The sequence below is a fragment of the Giraffa tippelskirchi genome, chromosome 9 (assembly GCF_054371585.1).
Source record: "Giraffa tippelskirchi isolate mGirTip1 chromosome 9, T2T-mGirTip1v1.2.pri, whole genome shotgun sequence".
NCBI lineage: Eukaryota > Metazoa > Chordata > Mammalia > Artiodactyla > Giraffidae > Giraffa > Giraffa tippelskirchi.
Genome location: NC_137283.1, coordinates 128873003 through 128899756, shown reverse-complemented (window position 1 = coordinate 128899756; position 26754 = coordinate 128873003). Strand labels below are relative to the sequence as shown.

Here is a 26754-nt window from a genome sequence, read left to right as displayed (position 1 = left end):
ATTTGGAACCTGTCTGCTGTTCCATGTCCAGTTCTAACTGTTGCTTCCTGACCTGCATACAGGTTTCTCAAGAGGCAGGTCATGTGGTCTGGTATGCCCATCTCTTTCAGAATTTTCCACAGTTTATTTGATCCACACAGTCAAAGGCTTTAGCATAGTCAATAAACCAGAAATAGATGTTTTTCTGTAACTCTCTTGCTTTTTTGATGATCCAGCGGATGTTGGCAATTTGATCTCTGGTTCCTCTGCCTTTTCTAAATCCAGCTTGAACATCTGGAAGTTCACGGTTCACGTATTGCTGAAGCCTGGCTTGGAGAATTTTGAGCATTACTTTATTAGTGTGTGAGATGAGTGCAATTGTGTGGTAGTTTGACCATTCTTTGGCATTGCCTTTCTTTGGGATTGGGATTTTAGTAGGATGCAATGGATTGAAGACTGGTGGGGAAGTGGAATCAGGAAATGTGGATAATTCTCTTTTCAGAGGAAAGAAGAACAATAAATAAATAAAAGAGCTAAGGTGTCAACTGGAGAGAGACAATGAGGAAAGGTGTTTGGTAAAATCTGATCACATTTAAACGTTAATAGGAGAGACAGAGAAAAAAGAAAAAGAGGTAGAAGAGAAAAGATAAGAGAGAATTATTTTCCCCTAGAGAATATAGGAGTAGTTGGGATTCAGAGCCAAAACAGAAAAAATAATTATAAAAGGAAGTGATATGTCCTCTTCAAAACCAGAGAAAAAGAAAGGATTGATAAGAATGGAGTTAAATCTATAGATTTGGTAAAAGGAATTCAAAGCCATATGATGGCCTTTAAGTGAAACAGGTGATGCTTGAGAGGAAAAGGCAAAGGTGGCATGAACAGGAGTTCTAGAAGGCTGGGGAAGTTCTGAAGCAGCAGCTGGAGAGAAGTAAAGAGAAGGGTATCCTCAGGAACTGCTGGGCAGTACTGAGGCTGAAGAGTTAAGGCAGTACTGAGGCTGAAGAGTTAAGTTTACAGGTATGAGATCTTCTCTAGCAGCAGTCAGTAACCAGGATATAAACACTTAATAAAACAAACCAGCATCACTGATCCAAGATTTGGATTTTGTTCAGTGAGTGACATGTAAGCAAACAAGAGTCCAGGATGCTAGCAATAGACTGGCTAAAGTGATGGGCCATGGAATCTAAGCTGCTGCTACTGCTGCTAAGTCGCTTCAGTCATGTCCGACTCTGTGCGTCCCCATAGACGGCAGCCCAGCAGGCTCCCCTGTCCCTGGGATTCTCCGGGCAAGAATACCGGAGAGGGTTGCCATTTCCTTCTCCAATGCATGAAAGTGAAAAGTGAAAGTGAAGTCGCTCAGTCATATCCGACTCCTCGCGACCCCATGGACTGTAGCCCACCAAGCTCCTCCGCCCATGGGATGTTCCAGGCAAGAGTACTGGAGTGGGTTGCCATTGCCTTCTCCGGGAATCTAAGCTAGACTTACTCTAAATCACACAGGAAAGTAAGTGATAAAAGAAGAGGGACAATGGATAGGAAGAAAGCAGAGAAAAGCAGGTACAGTGTGACTGATGGAATAAGAGACGTAGCCACTGGTCAGCAAGTGGGAGGTTTAATTTTTAAGATTCCACAATAACACAGGCCATCAAAAGGTGATCCAAGTGGGAGACTATAGAAGAGTCACCTCAAGATAAACTACAGTATTTGATGGGTTACTTGCACAAACACTACCCAGAATGACAAGATTTAAAATGGAAAGAGTCTATAAAGTAGAAGCTTATAGTGCAAGAGACTGATATCAGTAAGAAAAGACAGATGGCAGAAGTTCCAAAGGAGTGAGAGATTTCTACTTCCTCAACAGAATAACTGGTACCAGACTTATCTTCCCACCATAAACAACTGGAAAACTGGACACACCATACACAGCAACTGTGGATAACAAGCAATACAGGAACAGAATCTTGAAGAGAAGGGAAGTGGATGAACCTAGAGCCTGTTATACAGAGTGAAGTTAGAAAGAGAAAGACAAGTATTGTACTTCAACACATGTATATGGAATCCAGAAAGATGGTACTAATGAAACTATTTGCAGGGCAGGAACAGAGATGCAGACACAGAGGACAGACTTGTGGACACAGCGGGGCAAGGAGAGGGTGGTGCAAATTGAGAAAGTATCGCTGAAACATGTACATTACCATATGTAAAACAGACAGCTAGTTGGAAGTTGCTTTGTAACACTGGGAGCTCAAACACAGTAAGTACTCTGACAACCTAGATAGAGGGGTAGGTAGGAGGGAAGTTCAAGAGGGAAGGGACATATGTATACTTGTGGCTGATTCTGTTCTTGTATGGCAGAAACCAACACAACATTGAAAAGCAATTATCCTCCAATTAAAATTTTTAAAACAGAGAAGGGAAACACACAAGTGAGTGCCACATCCATCCCGGTTCTTTGATTGGGGACAACTGCTCAAGTGCACCATGAAACAGAACAGGCTACAGAAGATATTGTGAAGATCTGGGATTTCAAAATTGAAGAATAAAGCACCAAGTAGTAAGAAACGGTGAAGATGATGATTAAAGGTGCTCTATTACAGACAGTGAACAGTAAGTGCAAAAGCTGTGAGACAAAGGCTTCACCACTCAACTAGATGAAACTGTCTGGTCTCTAGGCCCCCAGGGCAATTCTGCACTCGACAAACATCCACTACACACCTATCACTAAGAGTCCTCACACAAACACGGTTACTGTTAACTCAAAGAACTGCTACAGATTAACCTGCCTGCAGAAGGAAACACAAACCCTCTAAACCTCTACAGTCACTGCCAACCTGGCCCCAACTCACTTTTCTGCTCTTATACTTCCCATGCCTTTATACAAAGTTTTATACAAAGCTTCACTCCAACCAATAAATAGCACACTTGACATCAAGCTTTTAAAAAACCGTAACTCTGGAAACTAACTCAATGGGTTATAGAGGTATTCACAGAGGAAATTATGAAATCCATGTCCATAGCCACTTAAAGAAAATCATTCTGAGCCAGAAAGATATGACTCAGAATTCACAATTTTTAGAATCCTTCAACACTTACATAGTACATATTTCATAAACAACATAAATTATATAGCATAATACGTCATCTTATAATAACGTAAATAATATAAGATCTGATATATATTCCATAATCAGATATTAACATTTCCACAGAAAAATGTATAAACCATAAATAAGTCAGAAATAAATACTATAGACAAGTCTCATCTCTGTCCAGGTCAGGTTTTGTTACCAAATGTAACTGGTGTATCAAACTTAGAGGACAAGTTATTTCTTCAGAACTTTTTGATCTCTGAATTATGGATTAGGAATTGTAGACCTGTGCTTAGACTGCATGCAATATGCACATCACTATAAGACAAGCAATAACTGAAAGGCATTATTTAAGAAGGAAAGCTTTAGCGTTAAATTAGCATTAAAATTAATCCTGCGGTTCTCAACCAAGGGTGATCTCACCCACTGCGCAGGGGAATTTGGCAATATATGGAGACATTTTTCACTATCACAACTGTGGGGAGATAAAAGAGAGGTATTTTTTATGGTACGGTATTTACATCAAGTGACTCGAGGCCAAGGCTCTGCTAAATATCTTACAATGTACAGGGCAGCCCCCCACAACAAAGAATTATCTGACCCAAATTATCTATAGTGTTAAGGTTATCCTGCATTCATCAGAGTCAAATACTGAAAACCAACAAGCTAAGCATTCAGAAGACTGGGGGAGGAAATACAAATCCAAACACATAAAAAGGAAGGGCATACTAAAGAACAGAAATCAATCAAGTAAGACAACAATGACAAAAGAGATTATAAATAGGTTCCTTGGAAAAATTAATAAAATAATTAAAACCTCTAGTTGGATACTACTTGAGGTTACTAGGGCACCAGTAATTACTCTAAAAACTGATAATTAAGAGAAAAAAGTATAAGCACTTATTCTACTTTTCCAGCTTGAGCTGTACTTCGTTGTAACTAAACAAACCTTAACAGAGGATAAATTAAAGCAATTCCAGAAACACAAAAACACAAGAATTTAAAAAAAAAGATACAGAAGGAATGAAACAATAACAAATCACCATGTTGCATCCTATAATGATTCAGGGAGTAAATAAATGGTGAAACCAAAGAGAAAATGTGTTGGGCAGCTGTCACCACTTGAATCTACAAAAAGTGAGGCAACTCGACCTAATGTGGAGTTATCTTCTGAGGTGATGTATTAGAATGTACACACCATCACTGAAGTACACCTGCACCCCCCTAAAAAAAATATAAATCTAACAGAGTCTATAACTCTAACTTCCTGTCTACAAGAAATACAGAGGTGCAGATGACTATCAGCAAAATCCACAGTGTGAACAAATAACCCAGTTTCTTCAACAAGTCAATGGAGTGTGAACAAATAACCCAGTTTCTTCAACAAGTCAATGGCAAAGGGAAAAAAAAGAGCGGGTGAGGAGGAATGTTCTAGATTAGGGTTGACAAAGGCTTATGGTATAGCCCTCAAGCTAAGATTTTTACATTTAAAAAAGAATATGGGACAGAGACCTGGTATAGCCCACAAAGCCTAAAATATTTACTGACACTTTACAGCAAGTTTGCCAACTCTTGTTCTAGATTGTATTTACAAAAGCTTCAAAGATGCAGCAACTACATAAAATGAGTGGACCTAGTTGCGATTCTGATTAGAACAAATGCATTATAAATTTTTATATAATTAAGAAAATTTGAGTATGAGCTGATTATTACATTTAAAAATTACTGTTAATTTTGTAAGGTTATGGTATAGAATAATTATTTTAAAAGGAGGAAGGTCAGATTTTTTAAAATACTAATGGTTGTTGAAGATGAGTGATGAGTGATGAGAGGTTCTTTGTACTCTCTTTTTTCTATGTATGCTTGGAAATTCTCAAAAGCAAAAGTTAAAAAAGACAAAGTTTTAGCAAAACAGATCCGGGAAGAAAAGAAAAAGAGAGGATACAAATATAACTGTTGACTTTTTAAAAATGCACAACATGAGAGTTGTAAGTTTTATTTGGGGCAAAATGAGGACTGCAGTGTGGGAGACAGCACTTTGAAATAGCTCTAAAAACTACTCCAAAGAAGGAAGGGGGGAAGCTCAGTATATATCAGATTTTGGTGAAGGGGGAATACATGCAATCAAGCACATATTCTTCCAAAAGGTTTCTGCTAGTCTCATGAACCTTTCGCAAGTCACAAGGAACAGTCATCACTATGAAGGATTTTAGTGTTTTTCCAGATATTAGGAGATACAAGAATCAGGCTAGTAAAATCAGCTCCTGAAAATATCTATCTGAAGACCTCTGCTGCCAGTCCCACCACACTACCCCCAGCAGAGGGTACCTCATTTCTGCTCTCCACCCTGAACTCCTTTCAGGGGGTGTTGAACATCAGCAGCTGAAGCAGCACATGATTTAATACTTGCAGAGATAGATGGCAAGTGCCCATAGCAAGAGCCAACTTGTAGTTGACAAAACACAGAATGAAAAAGAAGCAATCACAGCTATAACCGAAATGAAGAATAAGACTAAAAACAACTATATGTTCATAAATTGGATAAACAATACGACAGATTTTTAGAAAAAAACAAAATGCTAAGAATTAGAAAGTTAAGAACTAGATAACCTGAACAGACCAACTATTTATTAGAGGAATTAAAATATAATCAGAAACCTGGCTTAAAAAAAAAAACGGCCCCTCGCCCAAATGATTTCACCAAACTTTCATAAAATAGATAATCCTTACTTTATACAGACTGCTTTCAGGGAGAAAAACATGAGAAAAAGCTGCCAATTTAAAAGGACTAATATAATTTTAATCCCCCAATCTGATAAAGATAATATAAGCAAATCCTTTGGTCTATTTTATTCATGAATATAGAAATGAAGTACTCAGTAAAATACTAGTCAACTAAAACTAGCAGTATATCATAAAATAAAGAATAACGCACCATAAGAAAGGCATATTTTTCTAAATAGTTCAATATCTTTTAATCGTCATGAACTAAAGGAGAAAAAAAATCAAAACAATGATGCCTTTTAACCTAATTACTAGTTTACAGGGAACCTAGAGGGACATTCAAAAACACTGCAGGGAAGCAATCAGCAAAAGCCAGATTGTGGAAAACTCTACAACAAATGGCCAGTTTCCCCAACAAATAAATTACAAGGTTAAAAAAAGGGAGGAAATTTTCAGATTAAAAGATCATACTTGAGTATTATTTGAATAACTCTAAAAGACTGTTTATAAATAAGATTCATTATGGTTGGCGTAATGGATAGACTCATGACAAACCATATAAAAATACAGTGAAATGTTAATGATAATTGATCATTTACTATAAATTTCAACACTGCTATATATTTAAAACTTTTCATCATAAAATGTTGGAGGATAAAGTTCTAACAGATTCAGGGAAATCTGAACAATGAATAGATATTTTAAGGATGCTAATAGCTTTTTTTATTGTGAAATGGTATTGTGGGGGTTTCCCTGGTGGTCCTGTAGTTAAGACCTTGCCTTCCAGCACAGTGGGTGTGGGATCAATCCCTGTTTGGGGAAATGAGATCCCACATGCCTCCTGGCCAAAAAGTCAAAACATCAAACAGAAGCAATATTGTAACAAATTAAATAAAGACTTTAAAAATGGTCCATGTTAAAAAAAAAAAAAAAAAACCTTTAAAAAAAGAATGAAATGATATCCTGGTTATGTAGAAAAACAAAAGCTCTTGGGAGGTCACTGGTAGCCTAGTGGTTAGGATTCTGGGGCACTGCAGGGGTCCGGTTCAATCCCTGGCCTAAAAACTAAGATCCTGCAAGCTGCATGGCACAGCCAAGGAAAAAAAAAGCTCTTATCAGTTTAAGATACCTACTGAAATGTTTGCTACCTACTGACTGAGTGACTAACACATTAAATAAGAAGCTTTTGGGGCTTCCCTGGTGGCTAAGGCAGTAAAGAATCTGCCTGCAACGCAGGAAACAGGGGTTTGATCCCTGGGTCAGGAAGATCCCCTGGAGGAGGAAATGGCAACCCACTCAAATGTGCTTGACTGGAGAATTCCATGGACAGAGGAGCCTGGCAGGTTACAGTCCACTGGGTGGCAAAGGGTTGGACACAACTGAGCGACTAACACTCACACTGAAATGTCTGGCCTTCCCAGGTGGCTCAGTGAGTAAAGGACCTGCCTGCAATGCAGGAGATGCAGCAGTCTCGGGCCCAATCCCAGGGTCTGGAAGAATCCCTGGAGAAAGGCATGGCAACCCAATTCAGTATTCTTGCCTGGAGAATCCCATGGACAGAAAGGAGCCTGGAGGTCTACAGTCCATAGGGTAGCAAAGAGTTGGACACGACTGAAACAACCGAGCAAGTATGCACTGAAACACTTAATGTTTATAGATACAGTATCTCACGTGGCATTTCCTTCAAAATAATTAGGGACAGGAGTGATACTTGGCTTTGAACTGATCATTTTTGAAGCCAGGCAACAGATATTTACAGGTTTCATTGTACTACTCTATTTTTATTTTGTATGTGATTGAAGTTTTCTATAATAAAGTTTTTAAATGAAAAAAAGAAAAAAAATCTATTAAAAAGACCATAAGAACAGATTTGAATAATTGCAGAAAGATATGTTCATGGGTGAAATCATTAAATATAGTTAAGTCATCAATTCTACCCAGATTAATTTACAAATTAAATAAAACTGTGCAAATTCTTTGCACTCTTCACATCAAAAGCAGGAATCTAATTTCCTTCCCCTTGAATAGAGGCTGGCCTTAATAACTCACTCCTAATCAAAAGAATGCAGCAGAAATGAAGCTACTTAACTGCCTAACTTTCAAGGTTAGGTCTTAAAAAAGATACAGCTTCCAGTGGAATCTCTTCCTCACGATACTCACCCTTGTCACCCAACACCATGTGGGGAAAAAAAGTCACACATGAAACCATACATAGATGTTCTGACCAACAGCCCAACTGTATATAAAAAACATACTACAAAACTATAATACTGTCATTTTTTTAAAAATTTGGTACTGTTGTAGAAAGAGAAAAATAGACAAGAGAAACAGAACACAGAGTGAAAGACCCATTAAGTTTGGAATCAAAAACATTGTAGTGTCTGTGTTCTAATCCTGGATATGATAAAATGCAAATTACTTAATCTCTCTGATTCTTGTTTGGTCCTCTATAAAACAGGGGTAATAATAATAATACCTAACTCACAGGGTTGTTATAATAATTAAACAAGTTCATTAAAGTACTTTAGAAGAGCCTGTCTTAATACTGTTAAAGTGTACGTAAGCCAATCATGGTAACTTAAAAAGCAATAAAGAAAATAATAATAAAATACATTAACAAGTGGCTCCATATATAGAAAAGGCTACAATTTATAAAATAAAATTGTAAATTGCAGGGAAGGTGACTAGAATGTTAACAACAGTAGTCATCTTTGAATGGTAAATCTATGAGTGATTCTGAACACCTTTCAATTTTCTGACTTCTTTACAGTTTAGGGCTTCCCTCATAGCTCAGTTGGTAAAGAATCTGCCTGTAATGCAGGAGACCCCGGTTCAATTCCTGGGTCAGGAAGATCCCCTGGAGGATAGGCTACCCACTCCAGTATTCCTGGGCTTCCCTTGTGGCTCAGCTGGTAAAGAATCCACCTGCAAGGAGGGAGATCTGGGTTGGGAAGATCCCCTGGAGAAGGAAAGGCAACCCACTCCAGTATTCTGGCCTGGAGAATTCCATGGACTGTATAGTTCATGGGGTTGCAAAGAGTCAGACACAACTGAGCGACTTTCACTTACAGTTTATATGCATCAATATTATTTAGAAAGCTATTAATAAGTCTTTTTCTTAATAATGACTTTTAATGTAATTTTTAAAAGCTTGGGCTTCTAAATCAGAATGATCAACATTAGAATCCCATCCTGCTACTTACTATCTATAAGAAAATTACTGAACAACTCTTAGCTTCAGTTTGCTCATTTGTAAAATGGGGCTATAATCAAGGCCCTACAAATTAAAACTACAATGACCTCCCACTGTACACTAAGTAAAATGGCTAAATTAAACCTATAAACAATATTAGACAAAACTATAAAACATTTTTGGAGAGAGTATAAATTGGTATAATAACCTTGGAAAACTGGCAGTATCTACTTAAGTTAAACAAATGTATTTGCTACAACTAAGCATGTTCATTTACGGGCATATACATCCAAGAGAAATAAGTACACATGCCTATTAAAAGAAATATTCACAGCAGCATTATTCATAATAGCCAAAGGTTATAAACAACACAAATGCCTTTCAACAGAATGGATAAAGTGTGGTATAGTCTCAGTGGAATACAACATAATAACAAAAAGAATAACTACCAATATATGCAATAATATGCATAAATTTCAAAAGGAGAGTTGAGAAAAAGAAACCAGATAAGAGAAGACAATATGATTCCATTTATAAAAAATTCAAAAAACAACAAAACTGATACATGACAACTGAGAATGTTATTGACAATGGAGCCTAGTAGGGTGCTAAAAATGTTTTATATCTTGATAAGTGGTGGTTACATGGGGAATTATATTTTATAATTCACAGAACTATACAATTACATATGTGTTATGTACTCTTCTATAAGTTGTATCTTAAAAAAAAAAATCACTGAGGTTAGTAATAGTACCTACTTCACAATGTTGTGAGGATAAATAAGACAAAAATAACTGTTTTTGTGCTGAGCAGCATTTCAAACATGTTCCATGTATTAAAACCCAGTTATGGACTTCCCTACTGGAACACCACACTTATGGCAGAAAGCAAAGAACTAAAGAGCCTCTTGATGAAAGTGAAAGAGGAGAGTGAAAAAGTTGGCTTAAAGCTCAACGTTCAGAAAACTAAGATCATGGCATCCAGTCCCATCACTTCATGGCAAATAGATGGGGAAACAGTGGAAACAGTGACAGACTTTATTTTTTTGGGCTCCAAAATCACTGCAGATGGTGACTGCAGCCGTGAAATTAAAAGACGGTTGCTCCTTGGAAGGAAAGTTATGACCAACCTACACAGAACATTAAAAAGCAGAGACATTACTTTGCCAACAAAGGTCCGTCTAGTCAAAGCTATGGTTTTTCCAGTAGTCATATATGGATGTGAGAGTTGGACTATAAAGAAAGCTGAGCGCCGAAGAATTAATGCGTTTGAAATGTGCGTTGGAGAAGACTCTTGAGAGTCCCTTGGACTGCAAGGAGATCCAACCAGTCCATCCTAAAGGAAATCAGTCCTGAATATTCATTGGAAGGACTGATGCTGAGGCTGAAACTCCAATACTTTGGCCACCTGATGGGAAGAACTGACTCACTGGAAAAGACTCTGATGCTGGGAAAGACTGAAGGTGGGAGGAGAAGGGGACCACAGAGGATGAGATGGTTGGATGGCATCTCCAACTCGATGGACATGAGTTTGGGTAGGTTCTGCGAGTTGGTGATGGACAGGGAAGCCTGTTGTGCTGCAGTCCATAGGGTCGCAAAAGAGTCGGACACAACTAAGCAACTGAATTGAACTGAACTGGTGGTATAGTGGGTAGGAATGCACCTACCAATACAGGGACACGGGTTTGATCCCTGGTCGGGGAGACCCCACATGCCACAGGGCAACTAAACCCATGTGCCACAACTACTGAGTGTGCGCTCCAGAGCCTGTGGGCTGCAACTGCTGAAGCCGATGTGCCTAGAGCCTGTGCTATTGAACAAGAGAAACCACCGCAATGAAAAGTCCACACACCACAACAAGATAGTAGCCCCTGCTCACCACAACCACAGAAAGCCTGCGTGCAGCAAGAAAGACCCAGCACAACAACAAAAACACTTAAATCATCACAGTAATCACAAAGTGTAGGCTCCAGTATTATGCACGTTATACAGATTAGGGGACTGACTCAAATAAAAATTAGATTACTTATTCAAAGTCATATAACTAGTTAAAGAAGGAATCAGAATAAAATTCTTAACAGTCAAGCTTCAGATTCAAAACTGCAACCTCATCAATGTTGCTGCTGCTGCTGCTAAGTCGCTTCAGTTGTGTCCGACTCTGTGCGACCCCACAGACAGCAGCCCACGAGGCTCCGCCATCCCTGGGATTCTCCAGGCAAGAACACTGGAGTGGGTTGCCATTTCCTTCCCCAATGCATAAAAGTGAAAAGCGGAAGTGAAGTCACTCAGTCGTGTCCAACTCTTCACGACCCCATGGACTGCAGCCTACCAGGCTCTTTCGTCCATGGGATTTTCCTGGCAAGAGTACTGGAGTGGGTTGCCATTGCTTTCTCCAAACCACATCAATAAATTGCCTCAATAATAATGAAAACTCTTAACACAATAACTAGACCAAACAAAGTACTCACAAAGAGTTACCTATTAATACTATTGCTATTACCATTATTATTAGAATTAACTTAAAATAGTCCTTATAATACTCAAATATTCAATACTATGATTAGCAAATCTATATAACTGTATATCCTAATTATATGCTCCTAATATAGTAAAACAATACTATAAAGATGATATTATAAATAATTTGAAATACATAAAGTATATTACTCTACTCTTCCCACAGATCAGTTACAATGGTCCAAAGGTTATATCCATTTATCTTTCCACAGATAAAATTCATAATTTTATTCATATTGAAAGAAAATTTTATATGCTAAATAACATCTTGAGAGATTTTTAGGAGTTAAAATTTCAAGACAATAAGAGAAAAGTTAATTTCAAAAAGAGTTCTAGTATAAGTTTAACCACATACTAACCAGGGGAGTTTTTGTTTGGTTGGTTTTCTGGGGAGGTGTGGGGTTGTTTGTTTGTTGCTTTTGTTTTCTTTTTTGGCCATGCCATGAGGCTTGCCAGATCTTTTTTTTTTTTTAACTTTTTATTTTACATTGGAGTACAGTTGATTAACAATGTTGTGACAGTGTACAGCACAGTGATTCAGTTATACATATCCATATAACCATTCTCTTTCAAATTCTTTTCTCATTTAGATTCTTACATAATACTGAGCAGAGTTCCCTGTGCTACACAGTAGGTCTTTGTTGGTTATCCATTTTAAGTATAGCAGTGGATCTTAATTCCCTGACCAGAGATCAAACCCAGGCCTCCAGCAGTGGAAGTCCCGAGTCTAAGCACTGGACAACCAGGGAATTTCCAACCAGGGGAGATTTTAAACTGTGAATTTCTTATAAAGTTATTTCTAAAAATTAACTGGTGAAATGCTGTCGGGAGCAGCGATAGGCATTACTGACACAATGCAGGCACGGCCCCAACCCCCTCTCCTCATCCCGCAGGCACGGTCCCGGGATGAAGGAGTTAGGTCTTGTGATTCTGACTTGTCCTTTCCTTCCTCTGGTTGAGTTGGCTGGAAAGAATGTTATAATCCATAAACTTAACTACTGACATTTGTTCAAGGATCTTTACAAAGAATGTTCCAGGATGAGCACATAGGCTGCAGCTTGAGACCATGGGAAACATTGTTATCTGAAACCTGCCTGTAAGGGGAATGTTTATGGCAAAAGAAGTTTGCTGAGTTTAGGGATTAGTAATAATTAAGAACAGTTAGAAGCTAAAAGTTTAAGGTATGTTGTAGTGTTGGCATATTTTACTACAGCTTATGGAAACTAGGTATTTTAGAGATACTAACAGCTAAAAGCCTTTTTAGGAGATAATGAGCTTAAGTTACTAGGGGATAACAGGATTTAAAGAGATAAGAAATAAACTGAGGAATGTGATATACAGCCCAGAGACAAACTTGACTTACAATGTCATCACAAGGACACTTAAGAGGGAACGCTGTGAATTTAACTCAGATGACCATTTTATCTACTACTGTGGGCAAGAATCCCTTAGAAGAGATGGAGTAGTCATCATGGTCAACAAACGAGTCCAAAATACAGTACTTGGATGCAATCTCAAAAACGACAGATTGATCTCTGTTCGTTTCCAAGGCAAATCATTCAATATCACGGTAATCCAAGTCTATGCCCCGACCAGTAACACCGAAGAAGCTGAAGTTGAACGGTTCCATGAAGACCTACAAGACCTTCTAGAACTAACACCCAAAAAAGATGTCCTTTTCATTATAGGGGACTGGAATGCAAAAGTAGGAAGTTAAGAAACACCTGGCGTAACAGGCAAGTTTGGCCTTGGAGTACAGAATGAAGCAGGGCAAAGGCTAATAGAGTTTTGCCACAAGAACGCACTGGTAATAGCAAACACCCTATTCCAACAACACAAAAGAAGACTCTACACATGGACATCACCAGATGGTCAACACCAAAATCAGATTGATTATATTCTTTGCAGCCAAAGATGGAGAAGCTCTATACAGTCAGCAAAAACAAAACCAGGAGCAGACTGTGGCTCAGATCATGAACTGCTTATTGCCAAATTCAGACTTAAATTGAAGAAAGTAGGGAAAACCACTAGTCCATTCAGGTATGACCTAGATCAAATCCCTTATGAGTATACAGTGGAAGTGACTAATAGATTTAAGGGACTAGACCTGATAGACAGAGTGCCTGATGAACTATGGACAGAGGTTCGTGACATTGTACAGGAGACAGGGATCAAGAAAATCCCCATGGAAAAGAAATGCAAAAAAGCAAAATGGCTGCCTGAGGAGGCCTTACAGGTAGCTGGGAAGAGAAGAGAAGCGAAAAGCAAAGGAGAAAAGGGAAGATATTCCCATCTGAATGCAGAGTTCCAAAGAATAGCAAGGAGAGAGAAGAAAGTCTTCCTCAGTGATCAGTGCAAAGAAATAGAGGAAAACAACAGATTGGGAAAGACTAGAGATCTCTTCAAGAAAATTAGAGATACCAAAGGAACATTTCATGCAAAGATAGGCTCGATAAACGACAGAAATGGTATGGACCTAACAGAAGCATAAGATATTAAGAAGAGATGGCAAGAATACACAGAAGAACTGTACAAAAAAGATCTTCACGACCCAGATAATCACGATGGTGTGATCACTCACCTAGAGCCAGACATCCTGGAATGTGAAGTCAAGTGGGCGTTAGAAAGCATCACTACGAACAAAGCTAGTGGAGGTGACGGAATTCCAGTTGAGCTATTTCAAATCCTCAAAGGTGATGCTGTGAAAGTGCTGCACTCGATATGCCAGCAAATTTGGAAAACTCAGCAGTGGCCACAGGACTGGAAAAGGTCAGTTTTCGTTCCAATCCCAAAGAAAGGCAATGCCAAAGAATGCTCAAATTACCACACAATTGCACTCGTCTCACATGCTAGCAAAGGAATGCTCAAAATTCTCCAAGCCAGGCTTCAGCAATACGTGAACCGTGAACTTCCAGATGTTCAAGCTGGTTTTAGCAAAGGCAGAGGAACCAGAGATCAAATTGCCAATATCCGCTGGATCATCGAAAAAGCAAGAGAGTTTCAGAAAAACATTTATTTCTGCTTTATTGACTATGCTAAAGCCTTTGACTGTGTGGATCACAATAAACTGTGGAAAATTCTGAAAGAGATGGGAATACCAGACCATCTGACCTGTCTCTTGAGAAACCTGTATGCAGGTCAGGAAGCAACAGTGAGAACTGGACATAGAACAACAGACTGGTTCCAAATAGGAAAAGGAGTACGTCAAGGCTGTATATTGTCACCCTGCTTATTTAACTTATATGCAGAGTACATCATGAGAAACGCTGGGCTGGAAGAAACACAAGTTGGAATCAAGATTGCTGGGAGAAATATCAATAACCTCAGATATGCGGATGACACCACCCTTATGGCAGAAAGTGAAGAAGAACTAAAGAGCCTCTTGATGAAGGTGAAAGAGGAGAGTGAAAAAGATGGCTTAAAGCTCAACGTTCAGAAAACTAAGATCATGGCATCTGGTCCCATCACTTCATGGGAAATAGATGGGGAAACAGTGGAAACAGTGTCAGACTTTATTTTTTTGGGCTCCAGAATCACTGCTGATGGTGACTGCAGCCATGAAATTAAAAGATGCTTACTCCTTGGAAGGAAGGTTATGGCCAACCTAGATAGCATATTTAAAAGCAGAGACATTACTTTGCCAACAAAAGTCAGTCTAGTCAAGGCTATGGTTTTTCCAGTGGTCATGTATGGTTGTGAGAGTTGGACGGTGAAGATAGCTGAGCGCTGAATAATTGATGCTTTTGAACTGTGGTGTTGGAGAAGACTCTTGAGAGTCCCTTGGACTGCAAGGAGATCCAATCAATCCTTCCTTAAGGAGATCAATCCTGGGTGTTCATTGGAAGGACTGATGTTGAAGCTCAAACTCCAATACTTTGGCCACCTCATGCGAAGGGTTGACTCATTGGAAAAGACCCTAATGCTGGGTAGGATTGGGGGCGGGAGGAGAAGGGGACGACAGAGGATGAATGAGATGGTTGGATGGCATCACCGACTCAATGGACATGGGTTTGGGTAGACTCCGGGAGTTGGTGATGGACAGAGAGGCCTGGCGTGCTGCAATTCATGGGGTCGCAAAGAGTCGGACACGAGTGAGCGACTGAACTGAACTAAATATGGGTGAGGGGAAACTGAAAATGTCATACCTCTGACCTAATGCTTTTGTAAAAGTATAAAAGAAAACCTGATGCTTAAAATAAACATGCAGCCCAGTGCTTTGAGCGAGAGACTTCATTTTCTCTGCCGACGCTGTCCATCCTGAGGGAACCCCTGGACCAGCTGGAGCAGGACTCGGGCAAAATGCCTGTATAAAAATCATGTTTTTGAAAATATGTACTAAGAATATCTTCTCATTTTTCTAGCTCCACAGCTACACCCCCAATGGTGCCATGTATACAAAAACAATCTCATTCATAAATCCAACCACTCAGAGATAACAGGTGTTACTTCCTTCTTTCTTTGCATAATACAAATAGAGTACAGAGTTCAGATGTTATAAAGACACTGATGCTATCCTATGACTCCTTAATAATGCAGATGCTGGATGCTATGATTAAGTTGAAAACCTCAGAAATCTAGTTCAACCTGTTCCTACATAGTTGTCCTACCTGGAACACCTAAACTGACCTGGCTCCCAAATAAGATAGGTAAAGATGCCTAGACAAAACAATCATATAAAGTTGGCATATCTTTCATACTACACCTGTTAATCTGGCTTGAAATACTTTTCAGATGATAAAGTAAGTAATTAATAGCTTCCACTCTCTTAAGGATTCCACGTCCTCCATACTCTTAAAATCATTTTACCATCACAAAGTACGTTTTCCAATAACATTAATCGCAGTTTAAATCTAGTATTATATAACCCAGAATCAACTAACTAGAAAGCAAAGCGACAAGGGAAGAAATCCAACTTCAACACAACCCCAGGAAGCGATTATCTTTGAACAAAATCAATTTACCAGGTTTCACATGAAAGCTTCCCCAATCCTATGCTTGGGGACCAATATCTCCAAATAAAGAGTAACAATGGTTGCACGCTTAGACCATGAGAGAAAACACGCAGGTGTCATCGATGACAACTGCCTCACATGTCTTTCCACCAAAAGCAAATCTGGAATTATTCTGAAATAATTTCGCCTCTACCACCTATTTCATCGCTACCGCTTCTAGGAACAACAGAATGAAGGACATCGACCAGTTTAGTTCAGAGGCAGAACCTTCCGCTTTCAAAATGTCAACGAAATTAACCAATTTTACCTTTCAGTCTTCCCTTTAGAAATATTCTAGGGATGACAGTTACTATTTTGCTTTCTGACTTCGAGTCAACAAATCTTTGCGGTGTTGTAACCACCACCACTCGGTTGTAGGAGAAAGCCTAGGCGCTTCATACAGGGTGGGCGTGTGCGCGCGGGGCGGGGAGAAGCGAGGGGAAGTCAGTCAAAAACAGACCGCGACCGGACCTTGCAACCGTCCTCCGTCAGCTGACCCGACCGCCCTGAAAGATTTTTTTTCCTCCGAAAAGCACAGACGACGGAAGCCCAGGTTTTAAGAAATGGGTGAAAACAAGGGAAGACTCGCGGCCGGGTCGTTGACGAGCGAGGGCTTAGGACCCAGGACACCCGAGCCCACCCGCCCGCACTTCCGGGCCCGGCGCCCCGCCCTGCTCCCCCGGGCCGCTCTCCCAGAGGCCCCCGCAGCCCGCCCCACGTCCCGCAGCTACGCAGCCCGACGGTCTCTGCGCAGCGATGTAACACGGCCTGAGCCCGCAGCTTCGCGGCGCGGGGGGGGAGGGGAGGTGAGTTGCCCGCCGCCCCTGCGCCGCCGCCTTACCTGTTGAGGAGCAGGGAGGCGGCGCTGAGGCAGAGCAGCAGGAAGCAGAACAGCGGGTACTGGCGACAGATCTCGCGTCCCACGTCCAGTCGCAGACGCTGCTTCAGCTTCTCCCCCATCGTCCGCACCCAGGGCGCCATATTCGTCGGCGTGGCTGAAGCTGTACTAAAGACTGAGGCCGAGGTCTAGGCGACCCCCATCTATCGCCTGCGTCTCCACCCCGCGGGGCCGGATCGCGGACCCTGACCGCCGGCTACCGGCGGACAGTCAGCCGGCTGCAGCCGCCCAAAGCCCCGCCCACGAGCCCCGCCGCGCGTGCGCGGCCACGCCCCCGTCGGCCTGCGGAGACAGCCGCAAGACGTGTCCGACGTCACCCGGCGGCGCAAGGCCCATCTGATCGCACCGCTTACCCTTCTGGTCCGGGCCCACGCGCCGGCCTCCAGTGGAGAGTCCCGTTCCCCGGCGGCCGACCCTTTGCAGAAATCGGGGGGAAGCTGCAGCACCCAGTAACCGCCTGTATGGCAGAGAAGAAACAGAAGGTTGTGCCCGAGCACAGGAGAAACTGCAGCCCCCTGCAGCCACCGGGCCCTGCCTGCGATACTCCCCGAGCTCGGGGCCGCTGGGGACTGTAGTCTCTGGGACGCGCGCCCCCAGCGCTCTGCACGCCTCCTCTGCATAGTCTCCGCTCTGCGTGGGGACAGGTCCAAGATTTGCGCGACGCCCCAAGGGGAGGAGGGGGGTACACCTCTCAGCCCTTATTTTGCACGGGCCGCGCGCGGGTGAGTAAGACAACCCTGGAACATGGAAGAGTCAAACCCACCGGGTCACCACGTCTGCGAGGAAGCATCTTTTACGTGCTCACGGGCGAGGTAGACATCAGTGTGCACAGCAGCCCCGCGGGCCTAACCAAAGCGTGTGTTGGGGTGATACAGCTTGGCAGGTTAAATCCCTCAATAGAGTCTCTCGGGGCTTTCGCTTTACCAAGTCATCACATTTCTCAATTTTAATTTCCTTTTTCTCTGCTACTGACAGATGCAGGAAGACAGTATCGTAATAATATTTAATTAGGCGGTGCGCAGTTTACCCTTCACACATTGAACTCCTTGATATAGGTACTCTGGTTTCTCCAATTTTACGGCTAGATTACTGACATTACTAAGGCAGAAAGTAAATTGCTCAGAATTATACAGCTAGCGAAACCAGGCTTGCAACTATTATAACTCCAGAGCCGGTTTTCCTGCTGCCTTTTTTTCTTTCTTCGGAGTGTGAGCCTTCAAAGTGCAGAGACAGAATGTTCAGAAATTTTTTTTAAAAATATAAAAAGGTGTATGGACAGCTTAATATGTTCCCATGTTATTCCGAATGCATGGATCATCTTTATGCATTATTTTGCTTCCAACGTAGCATCTATTAGTGCTATTTCACTGATATTACTAACCTTGATCACAAATTACACACATTTCTAATCCTTTTAGAATCAACATCAATAAAATTGCTGAATCAGAGTAAGAACATGGTACAAACTGTCAAAATCCTACCTAGAATGGTTTACCAGTTCCACAATGGGATATAAAAGTATCAATTTCACTGATCCTCATCTTTTGGTATTATTTAAGCTCACATCATATACACTGTAAGACTACTCTGTAACATCATTGGAAAGCTTAGTGCTTTTTAAAAATATTTTGAGGTATGTAATTAAATTTCATTTTCAGCCTTTTTTTTTTTTTTTGGTGTCAACTACCTATAACCCCTCTTGTTTTTATTACCAAATTTTAAACTTTTTATTTTGTATTGGGGTATAACTAATTTTAACTAATTAACACTGTTGTGGTAGTGAACAGGGAAGGGACTCAGCCATAATATACATGTATCCATTCTCCTACAAACCCTTTCCCATCCAGGCTGGCACCTAACATTGAGCCGAGTTCCATGTGCTATACAATAGGTTCCTTATTGGTTATCCATTTTAAATATAGCAGTGTGTCATGATCTTTCAAAAGTCCCTAACTATCCTTCCCCCACCACAACCATAAATTCACATAACCTCTCATTTATATGAACATTCTAGGGCTAAACTGAAGTATAAATAAAAGGTGTATGTTGAATTAATCTACATGTATCAAGTGCCTACTGTGGACTTGAGTACTTTATACTTGTGTAAGTTACTTCATTAAACTTTTCAGGAATTATATTGCCATTTTTTTCTGTTTAAAAAATTTGCTTCTATATTTGTAAGCTCATCTGAAATTCCTGTTCAATTTTTCACAGAGAGCCACTACATTTTAATAATAAAATATTTTGTTCTTTCAAATTAGACATCTTAACATCCAACTCCTTTCCCATATGGTTTTCTTTGCAGGAGCAATTAGAATATAAGCTGATTAGACAATAGACAAAATTTAAATTTTCATATTGCTCTTATGCTCAGAAAAGGAAAGAGTAAAAACAAATTCCTGCTATAAGAAAACTATAAAAATCCATACTCTAAAAGAAGAAAAAAATTCCTATGGATCAAACTTAATGAAATAAGATTTTTACTCCATTAAATGTTTTTTCTTTACATTATGGCCTAGTATCCATGTCTGCTTCCCTGGTGGCTCAGCTGGTAAAGAATCCATCCCCAGTGTGGAAGACGTGGGTTCAATCCCTGGAGAAGGGAACGGTACCCACTTAAGCATTCTGGCCTGGAGAATCCCATGGACTGTATAGTCCATGAGCAACTTTGCCTTCATTTCATCCATGTCGGCAGTCATACACAGAGCTTAAGATTTTTTTCCTAACTCTTTATTAAAAGATATGAACTTCCTGGGAACTTCCTAGGTGGTCCAGTGGGTAAGACTCTGCACTCCCAATGCAGGGGGCTAGGGTTCGATCCCTGGAGGAGGCTAGATCCTACATGCTACAACTAAGATCCCACATGTTGGGACCCCAGAAGAAGCCAAATACTAAAAAAAAAAAAGATATGAACTTCCTAGTGAGGATATGGGATATCTATAATCAATCCTGGTTTGGAAATCAGCTTCACCTTCTACTAGCAGTTTCATTGAGCACAGTTAACTTGGTGTATCTCAAACCCAACATCCTCAACTCTAAGTTACATTCCTCAGAAGTCTTAAGAGATTTAATTGGGTAGGAAGTGGCTATTAAATGTCCTTCTACAATGCTTAATACAAAAACTGTTTTATGGATTTATTAATCTAACAAAAAAGCCAAACCAATTAGCTTTATTTGGACTGTAACAACCTAAAATGACAATGACATAAAATCAAAGCTGTGAGATAGCTTGGAAACTGAAGTCCAAAAGTTTGTTGCCTGCCCTCGAGTTCTAGACCTGCACTGTGCAGTACTGTAGCCACTACCCATTATCTTGCTATTGAACACTTGAAATGTGGCTAGTTTGAAGAGATGTGCTGTAAGTGCAAAATAGACATCAGATTTTGAAGGCTTAATATGAAAACGAGTATAAACCTTCTCAACTTTCAAAAGTTGATTACATGTTAAATGGTATTTTGGAAATGATGGGCTAAAAATTAACCTATGTTTCTTACTTTTGTAATATAGCAAGTAGAAAATTGCAAATGTGGCTTGTGCTATATTTCTACTAGACAGTGCTACTCCAGACTAATGTTAGTTGTGGAGAGCCAGGACAATTAAAGGCATAAACTTTTTATAAATGCCAGTTATCACATATGCTAGTGGTACATTCTCAAACTATAAATAGTAAATGGTTAATAATGCATTCATCTAAAGGGCTCATAAACATCAAACTACAATATCTCCATTTTAATGTTTATTAATTACCAAATAAATGTAAGGCACTGTACTAAATGTGGTGGCAGATAAAATGATTTAGATGCTTTCTTGCTGACCTCCCAACGCTTACAATCTAGTGAAGGAGACATGTCACATAAGAAAAATAATGTATCATACAGAGCATATTTATATATAAAGGCTGTAATAGCTTTTTTTTTAATGACAGGTGCTGGGAAAGGGAAATTTTCAAATGATTGATAATCAATAAAGTCCTCAAGGAAGATAATAATTTGCGCATACAAGGATTTATCTCTTTGCTTTCACTTAATTTTCAGAAGTGGTGCAGCACAAGGCAAAGTATTTAAAATGCTTCAGAAATTTGAAAAGATGGCGTTGACTACTTGAATCCCTTGTGACTAGGCCTACTTAACTCTGATGACCCTGAATATACACCAGATTTTAACTGTAGAGGGCCATTATTTGTGTGGCATCTGAGTGTGTAAGGGAAAGGATAAAGCAATACTTACCCCTTGGAGCCATTTCAGCCTCTCCCTCTCACAGCTGCCTCCTGTAATTTGGAGTATGTTCTCCTATCACAGGATTGGCATTTCCAACCCCAGTTCCCCGCCCCTGCCCCCCCCACCAAATCTCAAAGGATCAACGTTCTTGTTTTACCTTTTGTGGCATTTTTAATGTTACTTTTAGTCTTAATTTTACATAATAGCCTCATTTCCCTACAACCTATCCCTATGTATCAACCTCTGGACACGATAATACCTGTAAAAGGATTAATCTGCCTTCTATACCTCATGAAATGTTCCCTTCCTTGGTTTTCAAAAGAAAGAACTCATTACAATGGAGAATATGCAATTGAAGGAATAGCATTAAGGGACTTTTCGATGGGAGTTCAAGATGTCAAAATGCAGCTACTTTTGTATTTAACCAACCCCCACTTTTTCATGCAGTCATGAAGATATCCAACGGTAAGATATGAAGAACTACTACTTTACAGAACCAGTGGATCAAAGAAATACTCTAGGTAAAAGCTATCTAAGCTTGAAATTCTGAGCTGTCTCATGTTTCTTAGCACCAAAAATTAAACACTTCATGTTTGTCATCTTATTTCTAAGATATGCTGGAATAACCATCCTCTCAAACCTCACTTTGATGTTAATAGGTCATAACTTCAGAAAATATAAATTAACTGGTTAGAAAATGACAATATATTCACCAGCCTGTTGATAGGGTTTTCCAGGTGGCATTAGTGGTAAAGAATCCACCTGTCAATGCAGCAGATGGAAGAGACATGAGTTTGATCCCTGGGTTGGGAAGATGCCCTGGAGTAGGAAAGAGCAGCCCACTCTAGTATTCTTGCCCAGAAAATTCCATGCAAAGAGGAGTCTGACAGGCTACAGTCCATGGAATCACAAAGAGTCAGTCATGGCTGAGGACACACGCACGCCTGTTGGTAAATATTAAAGATTGGAAAAGGCCCTTATAATCTAATACTGCTGTTCTTCATATAAGATGGTCAATGTTTTCTTGTCTAACTGAAGTTTTTTAAAAGTTAGTTTTCCTTTAAATAAGTAACACTCCACCTTATTTCTTATGTTGACTAGACAATGGCTTTCATAAAAAGAAAAATGCTAACTATATTCAGATATTTAAATATAGCTTTCAACTGACTTCAGTAACTTGAAAATATTTTGGAAAGCCTTTGTAATCATTCCTCTTATCTCTCAGTAGCTGTTTTCTAAAATATCAAAACTAAAGCATTTTGACATGGTACATATAAACCACCATGCAACTAGGGTTGGTTCAGAATTGTGAAGATTCAATTCCAATTCTAGTAAGTGAAGTCGCTCAGTCGTGTCCAACTCTTTGCGACACCATGGACACCAGGCTCCTCCGTCTATGGGATTTTCTAGGCAAGAGTACTGGAGTGGGTTGCCATTTCCTTCTCCAGGAAATTCTAGTAAGGTTGCTAACAAATAATTACAATAAATTTTTATATTCCTCTCATATAGATAAAAACTATATTGTATTTGGTAAACTGATTCCAATAAAAACATTAACAACAACAAAAAAAACCTCCATACAGTATCTAAATAGAAATCTTGAACAGTTAAGTAATTTTGGAAGTTTTTATTGAAACTATTTGAAAATTGTCCTATATATTGAATTACCACTTAAATTTAGTTTGTTTTTAGCGCAGAACACATTTCAAAACAGTCTGAATTCTGAGCATTATCAAAGTCATATGGCCTATATGCTTCGATTTTGTGAAAACAGTTCAAGATATGTATTTATTCAATATAATCGAATTATCCAGATGTTCAGTGAGCACTTCTCTTCTGTTTCAAAAAACACCAAGCCATATAACTTAAAAAAAAAAAAAAAAAAAACAGCTCACTTTCAGTTCTGTATTTCCGAAGACTAAGAAAGCTTCTCCAAGAATGCCCACAGAAACACTGATGGCAAGACTGGAGCAATTTTTGTAAAGCCTTGGAGAAGGCAATGGCACCCCACTCCAGTACTCTTGCCTGAAAAATCCCATGGATGGAGGAGCCTGGTAGGCTACAGTCCATGGGGTCACTAAGAGTCGGACACGACTGAGCGACTTCACTTTCACTTTTCCCTTTCATGCACTGGAGAAGGAAATGGCAGCCCACTCCAGTATTCTTGCCTGGAGAATCCCAGGGACGGCGGAGCCTGGTGGGCTGCCGTCTATGGGGTCGCACGGAGTCGGACACGACTGAGGCAACTTAGCAGCAGCAGCAGAGTTAAGAAACAACAAACAACACCTACCTAAATAGACCTTTACATGTACTGGATTTTCAAATGTTGATAATAGCTCACGTATTATCCCTAAATTAGTTTAAGCCTATTTATTCAATCTGCCAAGTTTCATAGCCTTTTACCACTAGCAGCACAAGCGCTTAGCTTGCTCAGTCATGTCTGACTCTGCAACGCCATGGACTGTAGCCTGCCAGACTCCTCTCTCCATGGGATGGATTCTCCAGGCAAGAATACTGGAGTGGGTTGTTATTCCCTTCTCCAGGGGATCTTCCCCACCCAAGGATCGAACCCTAGTCTCCTGCATTGCATGCAGATTCTTTACTGAGTCACCAGGGAAGCCCCGTAAAGCAGCCTATGAAACAGTAAATAGTAAAAATTTTGGTAACAGCAGAGGATGGGAAATGGTAATGAACACGTAACACTTTTGATAGAAAATGAATTTGAAGGATAGTGGTAACAGTAAATATAACTTTAATGTTTCTGAAGATTCTTCTTGCAATTATGAAGCACAGAAATACCATATTCGCAAATATTGTCAGATAGTTCAACACAGTTTTGCTCCTAAAGTTACCTTCAAGCAGAGGTTGATAAATTTGGGGTTTTGACTTATACATAAATAGCTGTTACAAACATGTAGCACGAGCAATAAAGGAAGAAAAATCAGCTAGTGGCCTTGTATTAGCTCCAGAAAGCCAAGATTTTTGTTGTTCTAACTGTACATGTTCCTCGGGGATACTTTGTGATCATTTTAATTCACCTGCAGCAAGGAGACTTCACTGTTTTTGCTTAAGAGGATTTTTGAGCACTTGGCTTAGAAGGGTACGGTGGGGACACCCATTAGTAAGATACCAGAAATGTGAAGTGCACCAAAGAAAGACAATGCTAGCAGTTTGTTTACAAGGCAATACCAACGGAAAGTTAAGACTAGAAGGATAAGCTCAGGCCAAATTATAAAATTTTACTTTACATATATGGCTTGCAGTTTACTTCTACTAGACAGTGCTATTGTAGAGATATGGAGAGTGATTATAATGTGCCACTTATAAATCTGGAACCGCTTAAAGTATTTGTAAATACAAAGTTCAGACATGAACTTCTCAAAGGGTATGGGAGGACTTGGATAGAGAAGATTTTTAGGCTTATTCAGTAACATGTCATCAAATGTAACCGTGTAATAAGTTAACAGTATATAACCACTGACAGCAAAGCACTCTAACGTGTAGAGCAAAGACCTGAAAAGGCAAACCTGCGTATAACACAGATTAATCAAGTCCTGACATTAAAGCAGAGCAGGAGTCCACACAGATGTGACATGAAGTTGGAAATAATAGTTGAGATCAAAGGAACAAGTATAGAAGAAAAAAGGGCAATAGAACAGATAAGAACAAGATAGTCACAGAGAGAACCAGCAAAGCACCAAGGAAACTTTCCAAGGAGAGTGATTCAGGGTGTCAGAAAAGTGAAAGTTTTGGGGGGACTTGCCCGGAGGTCCAATGGTTAAGACTCTGTGTTTCCAGTGCAGGGGTTGAGGGTGTGATCCTGGTCATGAAGCTAAGACCCCACATGCCACACAGGGAGGCCAAATTTTTTTTTTTTTAACCCTTTTTAGTCGTGCAGGGCTGCTTTTGGGACCTTAATTCCCTGACTAGGGATCGAACCCAAGCAGTGAAATTGCCAAGTCCTAAATCACTGGACCATTAATTCTTTAAAGCTTGTAAAAAATACAATTTTCATTATCGGGCTACTGGTATCCTGTGAACAGTTCCTGAAAACAGAGGAGAGAGGAAAATCAACTTAAAAGGGTTATCATTCCCAAACCACCAAACTCCCTAGGAAAAGGCGCAATAAAATGCTTCATTCTGACAATAAAATATTAATACATGATGTTAAAGACAGTTTACTGGGGATGGGCAGGAAGAGGAGATTGCTGATGCTTACAAGAACATTTACACTCTATAATTTCTAGAAAATACATAAATCAGTATCAGTATCAAATTTGGGAGGCTGGTTTTGCAGTTACACTCTCTTCCTGATCAGGTTAACAGCCTTACACCATACTGCTCATTTTGACTGATATGTTACACAGGTTGACTCTTAACTAATAAAATGTTAAGAGTAATTTAGGGTATTTGGGGATAATTTGAATAATGCTCTGTGAACTATATAGGGCTTGATAGTTTTCCTCCTCAGAACATACAGCTTTAAATTTTTTTTAAAAAAAGAAAGATTTGTCTTACCCTCTCTCAGGTAACAACTAAGTATCATAAAAATGTGCCAGGAAATGTTCATAACATATAAGGTATTACTGGCCAAATGATCAGTAATGTACGTTTCCTGTATTTTGTAAAACTAAGCCTTCACAAAAAATGTGTAAATGAAGCAAAAAATCCTCTAGGCAGAGTATTTTTTTTTTAAACACAAGATGTATCTCATAGAAGAATGTAAGCTCACAAAATACTGGGTTAGCCAAAAAGTTCGTCTGAGTTTCTCTGTAAGATCTTGGGGGAAAACTCAAACTTCTTGGCCAACTCAACATCACAATTGAACAGCATCTCTTTTTACAGATGAGAGCTTCCCTGGTGGCTCAGACGGTAAAGCATCTGCCTACAATGCGGGAGACCAGGGTTCTATCCCTGGATCAGGAAGATCTTCTGAAGAAGGAAATGGCAACCCACTCCAGTATTCTTGCCTGGAAAATCCCATGGATGGAGTTATCTGGTAGGCTACAGTCCATGGGATTGCAAAGAGTCAGACACGACTGAGCAACTTCACTTCACTTTTTACAGAAAACTCAGAACCAAAGAGGTTTTATTTATGTGTGCTCACAGTTCCTTTCATTAAATATCTCAATGATTTAAGAAAAAAA

The 26754-nt window shown here is 39.9% G+C and overlaps 1 protein-coding gene and 1 long non-coding RNA gene across 41 annotated transcripts in view; one reads left to right on the top strand and one right to left on the bottom strand.

Annotated features, from left to right (window-relative positions):
• SNX14 (sorting nexin 14) overlaps positions 1-17847 on the bottom strand; it is a 111363-nt gene extending 93516 nt beyond the window's left edge. For 34 of the 40 annotated variants that reach the window (XR_014064989.1, XR_014064988.1, XR_014064991.1 and 31 more), the window contains exon 1: positions 17334-17641. Coding sequence is in view for 29 of the 40 variants with exons in the window: in XM_081528657.1 (XP_081384783.1) it covers positions 17334-17473 (140 nt within the window). In the remaining 11 variants the exon portion in view is untranslated. Of the gene's footprint in view, positions 1-16760; positions 17173-17333; positions 17642-17743 lie in introns of those variants that run through there. The other 6 variants (XM_081528666.1, XM_081528667.1, XM_081528670.1 and 3 more) reach the window with 3 other exon arrangements.
• On the top strand, positions 17179-26754 carry LOC145521030 (uncharacterized). Its single transcript, XR_014065011.1, has 3 exons — positions 17179-18112; positions 22055-22128; positions 26453-26754. It is a non-coding gene; the product is annotated as an uncharacterized LOC145521030 (long non-coding RNA).